At 38.3% G+C, this 13,331-nt stretch overlaps 1 protein-coding gene across 39 annotated transcripts in view; it reads left to right on the forward strand.

Moving 5' to 3' along the window:
* DTNA (dystrobrevin alpha) overlaps window positions 1-13,331 on the forward strand; it is a 385,580-nt gene that overhangs the window by 293,116 nt on the left and 79,133 nt on the right. For all 39 annotated transcript variants that reach the window (XM_019652072.1, XM_019652081.1, XM_019652079.1 and 36 more), the window contains one exon: window positions 12,987-13,072. In XM_019652072.1, coding sequence (XP_019507617.1) covers window positions 12,987-13,072 — 86 coding nt within the window. The remainder of the gene's footprint in view (window positions 1-12,986; window positions 13,073-13,331) is intronic.

A 13,331-nucleotide genomic window follows, 5' to 3' on the forward strand; every position in this document is an offset into this window, starting at 1 on the left:
AAGACCCTAGAGCAAATAGTGAGAGATTGAAAATGGTTTCTTGACCAGCCTGGTGAAAGTAGCCATGACTTGCATTAAATGGACTGGTCAACAATGTGCCACATAAAACAATATTATGCCATCCACCCACTACAAATGAAACTCAGCCTCATTATCCTATAATTTCCCCTCATAGAATTAGAGAATTTCAGAGCTGGATGAGATCTTAAAGACTATTCTTCCAAATCTTTCATTTTACAGATGAAGGAACAGAAACACAAAGAGCTTGTCACTTGTCCAGTGCCTCTCAGCATGTTAGTGGTAGAGTGGGAACTTAGGTATTCAGCTAAGGTTTCTTTTCCAAAACATATGTGGCAGCCTTGTGAAATGTAAAAACCCCTGAATTACATTCTCAGCCTAAAATTTCAAAGGGGCTTTTACTGATAGCCCCTGGTCTAGATAGCGTATCAACACCTCTAATTTCACTACTGGTTTTGAATATTAAAAAGGAAAAGTATGAAATTGACCTTTCAGCAATCACATTTTAAGACTCTCAGAAGATTTTTCTCAGTCTCATTATCTGGCCAATGCTTGGGAATATTTAAGCCCGGCAGTGGAGATGTTCCAGCAAGGCTAATGTTATTATGTCACTCTCTTACAAGTCACCAGCTGTCACTTTGCAACCTAGAGTGGTAACAGAATTGTTTGTGCTCAGTTTAACCAGAATACATTATTGTCTCCATGATGTTTATATTTTGAGAAAGTCTCGAGTTGAAATAGACAATTTTAAAACAAGCAGCCCAACATGATAGATTCCATGCTTAGTCTGTGCAGACTTCAGAATTGATGTACTGATTTGGGCTAATCACTATGGTAACTGAGCAGGGTAGGTAGAGAGGCTGTGGTTCCACATGACAGGTAGCAGAATGGAACCAGGCCATGAAATTTCTGTCCTGTCCCCTTAACAAGAGCAGGGCAGCTTTCAGACTTGCCACACACGTCTTCAGGGAATTTATTTGTTTTAAGTGTAACAATAGAAAATATAAAAAGAAAAATATTCTTTCCTGCTAAATCTTGGAGTATTGCTAGAGGATTCATAAGACATCAAAGCCAAAAAAATAATTTAGACCCACTCTATAAATACATAAAGAGGGCCATATTAACAATAAAGGAGGGGGTGGAGGGTTGTAAAATAATGGGACTTAAACTAATAGGGTTAGGGGGCCGGCCGAGTGGCTCAGTTGGTTAACAGTTGCATTGGGAGTGCAAGCTCTGAGCTGCAGGGCCGCTGGTTCAGTTCCCACATGGGCCAGTGACGCTGTGCTCTCTACAGCTAAGATTGTGAACAACGGCTCAACCTGGAGCTGGGCTGCTGTGAGTGGCCAGCTACAGCGTAGGATGCAGTGGAGCTGCAGTGGGACGCCATGTGCTACTGTGAGTGGCCGACAGCCATGAGCCACCGTGAGCTGCTGTGAGCCACTGTGAGCGGCCGTCTGATGGCCGGCAACCGACTGCCTCAGCCAGGAAGAGTACAATGATGATAATACCAACATGGGCCAGTGAAGCAGTGTTCTCCACAAATAGACTGAAGAACAAATGGACAGCAACTTGTTTGTTCCCCTTCCCTGATTCCCCAGTGCTGTTCCCCTCCCCCCAATTCCCCAATAAAATCTTAAAAAAAAAAAAACTAATAAGGTTAGATTTTTCACCTTTGTTTAGAAATATTGGGAAGATCATTTCAAAATATAGAGCTGTAAGTGTTCTTTAAATAATGATAATGATATGACTGAATTATTTAAACATTGATGAATGCTAAGTTTAAGGACTCTACCAAGGTAAGGAGCAGTTCACACAGGTACTCAGAAGAAATGTTTGCTTGGTTCCTACTCTTCATATGGATAGGAAGGCCACTAATGTATGAAGTCTGACAATTAAGTACGGGAACTCATCCTAGAAAAAGTGCTACATACCTCATTGCTGAATATCATACAGTCACCTTCGAAGTACTCCCCTTGGAAAGCTATGCACCAATGCCACAGCACCTAGCCCACCCTTCAGAGCAATTTTGGAACTCTTTTTCTGGAATGGCCATCAGAGCTGTTATTGTATTACCCTTGATATCCTGAATGTCATCAAAATGTCTTCCTTTCAATATTTTCTTTATCTTCGGGTAAAGAAAGAAGTCATTGGGGGCCAGATCAGGTGAGTAGGAAGGGTGTCCAATACAGTTATTTGTTGACTGGCTAAAAACTCCCTCACATACAGTGCCGTGTGAGCTGGTGCATTGTCGTGATGCAAGAGCCATGAATTGTTGGCGAAAAGTTCAAGTCATCTAACTTTCACGCAGCCTTTTCAGCACTTCCAAATCATAAACTTGGTTAACTGTTTGTCCAGTTTGTACAAATTCATAATGAATAATCCCTCTGATATAAAACAAAGTTTAGCAGCATCATTGCAACAAGTTCGAGAACTTAATTGTCAGACCTTCATATACTTTCAGTAATCTCATTGTAGTAGATTTGTAAACACATCCACATAAAGAAATCCCATTGTGGAGATGTATAGACATGTCTACATAGAGACTCAGTCTGCAGATACTTCTGCCTTCTGTCCTTTGATATAGCAAATGAGTATAAGTAGTTCTTCATATACCCAAATTTTCCATCTGATGGCTTTTCGGGTTTTAGACAATCGCAGTTGTAAGCTATTACTTGTAAGCTGACACCTGAAAATATAACATACAAGTGAATATGAGAAGAGAAACAAGAATAAAATGAATGTTCAGTTCTACCTCTTGTAATAGTAAAGTCCTGTTTATCCAAATGAGATCCAGTATGGAAATCTGAGGTCACTTCCTACAACCTATCCCATGACAAAATGACAGGACACCAGTGTTTAAGTGAGCCATCTGTATTTTGGTAGACATGAATGAGCCTGATACTACTGGGTTGTCGGAAAAGTCATGACCCATGTTTGCAACAGATGGCACTAGTTCATTTTTGGAAGTACTAGAGTCATTTGCATCTATGTTATTGCTATGTCATTTAACAGCTGACAGTTCTAGCTTCATTCTAAAAAAAAATTGAGCAATTTTGTTGAGTTTTGGAGATTTTACAAGTTGAAGATGAAACTGTTTTACTTCCGTAAAGGGAAGAACACATATCAAGCTTGTGAAAAGCTTGCATAAAGTTTATGGTGACAATGTTCTACAAGAATATCAGTGCAAATGATGGTTCACAAAATTCCATGCTGGTGATTTTGACCTCAACAACGCTTCTCGGTCAGGGAGGCCCACCGAGGTTGATGATGACAAAATAAAGGCATTGATTGAGTCAAACCAACGTTACACAACACAAGAGATTGCACAAACATTGAACATCCATCATTCAAGTGTTCACGACCACCTGAAGAAGCTGGGATATGTAAACAAGCTCAATATTTGAGTTCCACATGAACTCAAAGAAGTTCATTTGACAACAAATATAAACATCTGCAATATGCTCATTAAACATGAGGAAAACGATCTTTTTTTGAAGCGACTGATAACTGGTGACGAGAAGTGGATTGTTTACAACAATGTGGTGCGCAAACGATCTTGGTCCCAATGTGATGATTCACCTCAAACATCGAAAGTAGACATTCATCAGAGGAAGGTTATGCTCTCAGTGTGGTGGGATTTTAAAGGTATTGTGTTTTTTGAGCTCTTACCAAGGAGCCAAACAATCAATTCGAATGTGTACTGTTGGCAATTGAGTAGTGTGAACGAATCCATCATCCAGAAACATCCAGAGCTTGTTAATTGTAAAGGAGTTGTGTTCCATGGTGACAATGTGAGATCACACACAAGTTTGATCACCCGTCAAAAATTATTGGAGCTTGGATGGGACGTGTTGCCACACCCACCATACTCACCTGACCTTGCGCCGTCAGACTTCCACTTGTTTCGCTTTCTTCAAAACTTCTTGCATGGTATAATGTTCAATTCATATGAGGCTGTAAATCAGCACCTTGTTTAGTTTTTTGCAAATAAAGACAGGTTCTTCTGTGAACAAGAAATTATGAAGCTCACTGAAAGATGGCAAAATGTTATCGAACAAAACGGGCAATATATCATTGATTCATCTTTGTTCTTTATATAAATAAATGACCTTTGAGAAACATAGACAAAATATGTCATGACTTTTCTGACAACCCAATAGTTGGTCAAGGATATGTTGTTGCTATTATAGAATCACTGAAACATTTAAGAGATTTCCCCTTATTTGCTGCATTTTAAATGAACATATTGAAAAAAAAAAAGATCCAAAATAAAAATTGGAGATACCTTAAGAACCTGGACTCTAAAGAGACAAGGTAAAAAAAAAAAAAAGTTAAGCATATAGCCTTTTAAATTCATGAAGAATAAGAATTTGCATTCAAAGAGAGGTGGTCACTATTTTGGTGGTGCCTTAAAATTCACCAAACCTAGTCAGTTGGACTCTGCCAAGAAAATGTTTGAAATGAGAATCAAAGCCTACTTCACTTGAGTGTGTCCCTGGAAGCCAGACTCACCTTCCCACAACCATAGTTCCCCAAAAACAGCACTTCCCCCTTTTCTCTCCAAAGGCACCTGGATCTCAGTTCTCATACAGGCATGCCTACTGCAGTCCATAATCAGTTTCATGGCTCCAGGGTTTCCCTGTTCTTTGGCTAAGTCAGCCTCTTAGGAGATACAGTCCATAGCTATGTACATAGGATGATTGATAGAATGTTAGGATCTAATATTTGACCTCAGGGACCCATGTCCATGCTTGCCATGCTGTCACTGAATAGGCAACCTTTCAAGTGTAGAAGTTTTTGTTCTTCCTGTCTTTCCTTCTAAAAGTGGCTGTATTCCTGGAAGGGCATCACCAAATGACATTACCAACCAACTTCTAAGCAAACCCTTGTCACACCCAGAAGCTAACTTCTCTAGGGTCTCTAAGGGAAATGGAGACGTGTACTGGGAAGGATGAGAAAGGGTGTCAAAAGTGGAGAAGGGGTGAGGCGGGGAGCATGTTAGGAAGTAGCCAGAGTCTTCAGCCAGTCTCCTCTTGTCCCATTCCTCCTGCACATTTCAGGATCCGACCTGCCTCCTTCCCTTATTTGCTACCAGGAGCCTGAGGCTCTTGCCTTCAGAATCCACTAACAATTTTGCAGCAGCTTTTCCTCTCACCTCTTATCCACATCCCATTGGGGAAAAACCTTTTTGAAGTGTTCTAAAGGCTTTAACTACTATTAGTTTTTAGGAAATTGAAAGTAACAAAAGAAAAACAACATGGCAGAAAGTTGCAAGATGAAACTATTATTTTCTAAACAGCTTTATTGAGGTATAATTGTTGCCTTGGAAATAATTCTTAAAAATCTATAATGTGTGGCCTTTTTGAGAGGTAAGATCACAAAATCTCATACATAGTGGAGCCCCTCACCTCTCATGGCCAAGTTGATCACCTTTACCCAGGTCCCACTGTTCCTTTCACATGATTCTGCTATTTCTTCTAATTCATGTCTTACTGCTTATGTGACTGTCTCCCACAAGCTACCTTTCAGTGGGACCATGTCTTCTTTGTGTGCACAGCCCCTGTGACAATACCCAGTACCTAGCTCATAATGAATCACTGGGTAAATGAATGTATGAAAACCCAAGGTTGACTTTTCTTAGCTCTTGTCACACTAATTTTCATTCTTTTTCTGAGATTAAGTCCGCCTTAAAATCGCCAATATATATTACCAAGACTAGTGAATCCAAGTTTGCTGTCACCTAGATTCATACCCTCTATTTTTACTTCTGCTCCACAGAGAAGAAAACCGGATGTTCATGATTGCTAATTTACATGATCCTATTTTCACAAAAGACTTCAACATTCTTCCCTTCCTCTCTTCCTACTTCCTTAAGAAACACTAACATCAACTTTAGTCTGTTGACTTAATCTTATTGCAATTCAGGAGAATCTCTCTTCTTAGGGACAGTTCCTCATAAAGCAGATTATGTGAGAGTGGCCCTGTTGTTAGCAAATATTATTTTTACATATATTCAGCCACTTAAACTCATAGTAGGATATTTATAAATATTAAAAAGAACAGTGGTTTTTTTCCTATTTTGGTGAATCAAGCTATATCCTTAATGCCAATTCTCTAATGCTAATAATATGATAATTATAATAATCATTTACTGTGTGCCCACAATCTTACTGGTTTTGCACAATTATTATAATTTTCCAAATTGACTAAGTGATGAGCCTGAAACACAGAGGTTAAATCATTTGCATGTCATACCGCTTCATACTAGATGAGCTGAGTAGAGAAAAAAATCATTTTGTTTCAGGAATCAGTCTAAGTTAAGCTCTATTCATGCTTTCTGTTTCATTTTTTAAAATGAGAATTAATGTACTTTTTTTCCCCAGGCTTACCCTGCTTATTACAGGATATTATTATTGCACTCACATTCCTAACCTTTTCAATTTGTGGTGTTTAGACATATATGACAGAGTGTATGTAAAAGAAATATTTGGACTTAACCAGTTTTGCACTGTAGATTTAGAGTCAGTTTTATGACAGCCATCCAGAACTCCAATCTATTGTATAATAGTCTTTCGTAAAGCATACAAAATCCTGGTATTTTGCTCTCTGTTTGACATATCACACCTCCCTGAGCCATTAGAACATCCATTCCCACTGCTGAGTCCCCCCACCTCCACCCCAGACACTATGAAAGGTACCACAGCACTATTTTAGATGGATGGATATGAAATAATCCTGTAGCTCTGCCAAAATCCTTCTGCCTTTTGAGTTTTAAAAATGATTCTAATGTTTAATGCAAGATGTACTACAAAGTACGTGGCCATTTCTCTGTGCGACAATGAAACGCATTGTTCATTTTTGAGACTATATGGCTGTGTGGAAAAAGAGAGGAGTCATATGAAACCAAATGTTCTTTTCTTTTTATGACCTATAGGGCTAGAACTAGATATTTAAAATAGCGCTTACTTGGCTTGGTGATCTTTATCTTTGCACATCTTAAATTCAAGATATCCATTCTCCTCTAGTCACTAAAATTTTGTTGAGGTAGAAAATATTTTGTCCCAAGATTTCTATCTGTTGCTAAAATGGAATCTCTTCTGAAGAATTTTCACAATTGTAGATAAATTGAACATCCTTCATGTGACTCATCTTTCTGTCAGACTTGGACTTTGGGTGAGTGGCAGATGGGATCTCATGGGGGAAAGAAAGACATGGCAACAGTATTGGCCCCTTCCATTCTGGAGAAACTCCTGGCAAACTCACCTGGCCTGGTGCTATGAAAAATTCTCTTCCCAGATGTTTTACTAACATTATGGACAAACCAGAGGGATGCCAAGGCCAAATAAGGGGTGTCTATCTATTAACATGTGAACCTCACTATCCCAAAAAACAAGAGTAGTTATGTATGTGATCACTTCTAAATTGAAGGTATCATATGACTGTATAATCTAATATTAAGGGTCATTAAAGTCAATCTTTGCAATTTTACTCAAACAGTATTTTTCAATATACAAGTAAAACTTTAGTGGTAAATTAGAAAGTTTCTTTTCACTTATGCATTAATTTAACTAATATATATATATATATATATATATATATATATATATATATATATATATATATATAAAGCTTGCTATTAGACAGGTGCTATGATAGGCTGCGGATGAGAGATGAATAAGATGAGGTGCCTGCCCTTTGTCAAAATGTGTTGTATTAAAATTAACTGGCTTTTGCTTTTCTTGCCAGAGGACTGTGAGTAAATATCCCCAACCTCTTAAGCATTGCTAATAAATATCTATTGAGTTCTTGAATGAGTGATCATTATGAACAAAATAATTTCCAGATAAAGAAGCCAGAGGAGGAAGCAATTCTCTCACTTAATTAAGCCACTAAAATGTGTGAGAAAGAGCAGTTTGTGTGCTGTGCCTTTGCTTATCAAAAATGCCTCCCAAATGTTTTTGTAAAATATGTTGGTAAAAGAAGAGCTTCCGGTTTTGGTATTCTTAAATGGAGAAATAATTCCTCCAGCCTGTTCAAAAACGAATCAGTCAGAATTAAAATCTCACTTTCGAGGACTTGAAATTTATCATGAGATTCTTGAACTTCAAACAGGAAACTCTCTTGTCAATTTGGAGAAATTTACAATCTGTTCTGAGTTCAGCCTGGCACTCCAGATCAAGCCATATCTATTTGTTGTTTTTCCTTCTTGTCAAAAGCAGATTTTCCCTCCCAGGCAACTGTCCCCTAAAAGTAATATCTTCTTAGTTAAAAGAAATCACATTTGTCTTTTTGTAAAGTCATGGAAATCTCAGTCTAGCATAATGCAGTTATTCACTTTTTATTATGATGAGTCAAACTTGGAAGTAATCCATGTTTTTAAGACAGAAACTTTAAAAATCTCTATATATTTAAACAAAAAGGTAGGGGCTTTCCTGTTTCCATTTTCAATCAGTTGCCCCTAAGAAAAATTTGAAAATTTTCAGAGAAAACAACATATAAAATGGAAATAAAAGATGTAAAGAAACATTGATTTATGAAGTAATTTCAGTATATACCTTTGATAATTTGCTTGTTCTCTTAAATACCCTTTTAGGTATTACTTAAATACCAATATAACAATTTATTTGGGTATTTTTTGACATCACATTAGAATAGGAAACTGAAGTTTGGATAGGTAAAACCTTCAGGATAATTGGCTTACAAATGGAATATATTCAAGTATGCCAAAAAACAAATAGTGGGGAAAAAAGAGTAAAGTATGTGTTATATGAGTATACTATACACAATACTCTCAAACACATCTGGCTCTGATACATCTTTCTTGAGACGGCCATCAGAACTGCACATGAAATCGAAGGTGTGCTGCCATAGCTTTCATACAAGTCAGAAGAGAGCATAGACTTTTTCTAGTGCTCTTCCTGGTGTTGACCATTTAACCGAGGCTGTTTGGCCTGCAGCATTAAGGACAATCTGTTTTTCATCCTCTGTACACTATGGCAGGTCTGCTTCCTGAATTGTGGCGAGCTGCCAACGTTCCATATGTGTGGCTGTACTGCTTTACTCCTAGAGGCATTGTATGTACAGACTCACTTTGAAATAAGATGCCACTTTCCTGCTCATTTGCACAAGACTCCTGGGCACTTCCTGATATCCATCCTCATGAGCTTGACTTTCTTCTTCCTAGACACTTAAGGGATTTCACGGTCTGTGAATCAAACTATCTCGACTAAGAGTGATTCCTAACGAAAGTAGCTCCATTTGGGATGTACCAACTTCTCCCAACTGCTTGCTTCTTTCGTTAATGAAATGGGCAAAGGTGATTTTGCTTAAGTAATAGCCTTTGATATGGAATCTTGTCAAAGGCCTTTATAAAAATCATTCTAGGGGCTGGCCAAGTGGCTCAGTTGGTTAAGAGCTCGCTCAAGAGTTTGAGCTCTGAGCAGCAGCGGTTCGAGTCCTGGCCCAAACCGAGCAGCCACTGAGCTGCCAACAGGTGGCAGCATGGCTCAGCTAAAAAAAAAAATCATTCTATTCCCCTCCCCCCTTCCCTTTTCTTCATCCTGTTATATCTACTAAAAGGGTTCTAAAAAAAGATCCATTTATATTTAAGTCTTTGGATCCCCCACATTCCATTGTGGTGTCAGTCATCCCCACTCACTCCTTAAACTCCTTAAAGGTTTATCAAATCCAGGCCTGAGCAAAGTCTGAACTCACCCAGTATTGGTGTGCTTACCATGATCTACATCCCCGTATACCCCTGGAATCCTTCTTCTTGACAGGGGTCACATTTGCAGTCTGGCACAGCAGCTTGCATAACAATACATTCCAGTGGCCTAATTTCACCCTTGAGTTCCTGCAAAACTCTCATTGAGCTGCCCTCCATTTGGTGATTTATCTAGATTTATTATGTTAATTTGGCAGAACAGCTCTGATACAACCACTGTTGGGTTTCATCGCATTAATCTTACATTTCCAGGAACAATAGAGGACTGGCAATCTCCCTATGATCTTCTTCATTAAAAGCTAAGGTTAAGAATTCACCCATGAGCTATCATCATTTCATCCTTTGGAGAAGGCGCTGTTCCAGCATCATCTGTGGTCTATTCTTTTTCTTGAGTTAAATTGTTCTCCCTGATTCATTGAAAAAAGCTTGTATTGCTCTTGAAGTCTCATATATAATGCTCCTCAATTTCTTTGCATTTCAAAGACATATTATCGCTCTATTATTCCTATGCTTCCACACCTTGTAGTCTTTCTTGTTCTCTTCATTCGAACCATGTTTCAGCTTAGGAAAAGAAGCTAATTGTTCCCTAAAATACAGTTTTTGATATTTTCAGTTATTCATGCAACGAGAATGCAGGGGACATAGAATAATTTTCGGTGAGGTGGTTTTATAGCTGCCTGCTCTAAAATTAGTAAATAACTTCATGAGTAGTCATTCAGAATTCTAGAGACACCTATTACAATCATTAATAGTCATTAATGAATATAAGAAATTTATTGTTCACTATAATTCTGTGTGAGACAAAGTGAAAGGCACTGGAATTCAAGTAACTCAGAAGATGGTCTCTGCCCCCAAATGTTGCCGGAAAATGGGTTCTTGGTGTACACCACAGGAAAAAATTCAAGGACACACCAAATAAGCCAAGCAAGCAGTAGAGTTATTAAAGAAAAACAGCACACTCTCAAGATGGTGAGAGCGGCTGCCCCGAAGAACAATGAGACTTGGCAATTTATTTCACTAAAAATGAAAGCACAAAATATTCAAGGCTTAGGGGTGGCATTATAGGCCTTTCTAGGCGGGTCCTCGCTGCCCACTCCTTCCTGCTGGGAGGAGGGATTTTTGCCCTTATTTGGCTCAGGTCGGAACTGTCATGGCAACACAGGGGGTGTGATTTCCCCTAACCACAATGCTCATGATATTGTAATCTATTATAATTAGCTAAAGTTCACCTTGAGGGACAAGATGGCACCCTGGGTCTGTTCTCAGCCACCGAAATCTAGTTCTGGCCAGTCTGGTAGCTGCCCTTTTTCTTAAGGAAGATCTCATTTCCTCCCTCCTTTGTCTTCCCTTACCTTCTCCTTTCCTTCCTCACCCTCTCTCCCCATGGCCCTACGCTTTCTGCCTACAGTAACACAAGGACCTCTCAATGTAGAGCTATATGTTTACATGTAAATAAACAAATCAAGGTCACACAGTGTGAGAGGTGCCACATGATAGGTAAAGGTGAAGGGAAGAGCAATTGCCTCCACATCCAGGGGCGGGGAAATAAACTTTTCAGAGCGGAGTGAATGATGCTGTTGAGCTGGGTGTCAATGAATGGGTGGCAGAGTCCTGGGCAAACCGTGCCAGGAAGGCAGGGGCATTAAACAGTAGGACTGCGGTGTGGAGTACAACAGAAATGGAAGCAGATGAGACTGGAGAAGACAGATGAAGCTAGAACTATATCCTGTAGACAAACAGAGGCAATAAGGATTTTAAATAATGAAATAATATGGTCAAATTTGTGATTTGAGCATACAAGCAGAGAGACCACTTAAGAGGTTATTACAGTGTTAAGGCAAGAGCTGATGAAAGAAATGGCAGGTGGGAATGGGAAGGAGGGAATGAGTTCAATATACAGTCAAGAGGTGTGGTTGAGTCCCTCAAACATTTGTTCGGGGTGGTAATGAATTGAAGAGGAGCAAGAAGTCAAGGGTAACCCTCACCCCAGGATTCACTCACTTTTGGGTAACTAGGCACATGGCGGTTCTAACAGCCAGAAGAGGGAATACTGTAGGAAGAAGAGAAGGTTAATAGTAAGATTGGCTCAAGTATGATGGGAGAGCTTTGTAAAGATGATGAGTTCTGCTTTGAAAACACTTGGTTTGACGTGGAGTATCCAACTGACAATTTCCAATACATAAGTCTTGTGGTCAGGCTTAGACATATAAATGGGAGAGCCACTAGCATTGGATACAGTCACTTTTGCTTTTGGCTAGGTGTTTTTCAGGTACGATGCTAACCATGACAGCAACAAAGATGAATAACAAATGATCTCTCTCTGAAGTCTAGTACAAAACAAAAACACAACTATTTAATGTACCTTGTTCGTTTCATATGTCCTCTATATGAATCTTATTCATAGAAATGATTTATTCTATATACTAAACCCCTGTAAATATAGACTTTGCTTACCTTTCAGCCACATTATTATTTTAAATAACTCTTTTGATCATTCTTAAGAGTAGCAACTATCAAAGCAATGAATTACTAATATGATACACTTTCTGATTCCAAAGATATGATAATAAACAATTTATCCCAGCTGGGAACTCATTTAGCTGAAATATTATACTTCTTACAGTACGCCCTTTATAGCACATTTTGTAAAGGGCAAGTTAGTTATACTTTGTAAATCAGTAAAGATTTGGCAGCTCTGGTGTCATCCAGGTGGAAGAACTATTCAAACAGATTTTACTTTGAAACGTAAATGTATCATATAAGTGCAGTTGCCTTGTGGGAAGGAAATGATGGTTGAAAAAACGTGCGATGAAAAAGTCCCCATAGTTACCCTAACAAAATTCAAGAATTCTCTGACAAAATATTTTTTTCTGAATCCTTGTTTAAATAAATTATAGAAACAGTAAATCATGCATAAAAGTATTTTATGAAATCTAAAGTGAAAAGTATGCATAGTTAAATGACACATATCCCTCTAGCTACCAGTCCATGCTTTGAGAAATTTGATATGCACAAAGAATAACTTGAAGATTCTGTTATCTCTTGAAAAAAGAAACTTTGATTAGACAATTTTTTTGAAATGTGTATTGAATTGTATTCACAACCTTTTCTAACAAGGATGTGTTCACATAATGCATGCAGCTACAGTGTCCTATGAATTCTACAGAATGGAAAATGTCAAACCTTGTTATTGGAAGTTCTCCAAATGACATCTTTTTTTATTATTATTATTATCATTAAACAGGGAAGGCCATGGCAAAATTTCAGTATTTGCTGTCAAAATGGCTTTAGCCACATTATGTGGAGGGAAGATCATGGACAAATTAAGATGTAAGTTACTCTTTGTGTCTCTCTTTGCTTATCCCTCCCACATACCACATTTCCCCCTCCCCTTTCCCTGCCTGTTTGTGACTTTGCTCATTGTGTGAGACTTGTTTGCAATATGATCTTCATTGATCTTTGGATTTTGTCATAAAAATATTTTCATAGTAGGTAAGTGTTAATAAGATGAATGTTATCCTACTTACAGGTTATTATTATTTAAAAACTGTTCAGTATCACCAACTAGGCTGTGTTATTAAAGTAAGAT

This window comes from Hipposideros armiger, unplaced genomic scaffold (assembly GCF_001890085.2).
Source record: "Hipposideros armiger isolate ML-2016 unplaced genomic scaffold, ASM189008v1 scaffold_173, whole genome shotgun sequence".
NCBI lineage: Eukaryota > Metazoa > Chordata > Mammalia > Chiroptera > Hipposideridae > Hipposideros > Hipposideros armiger.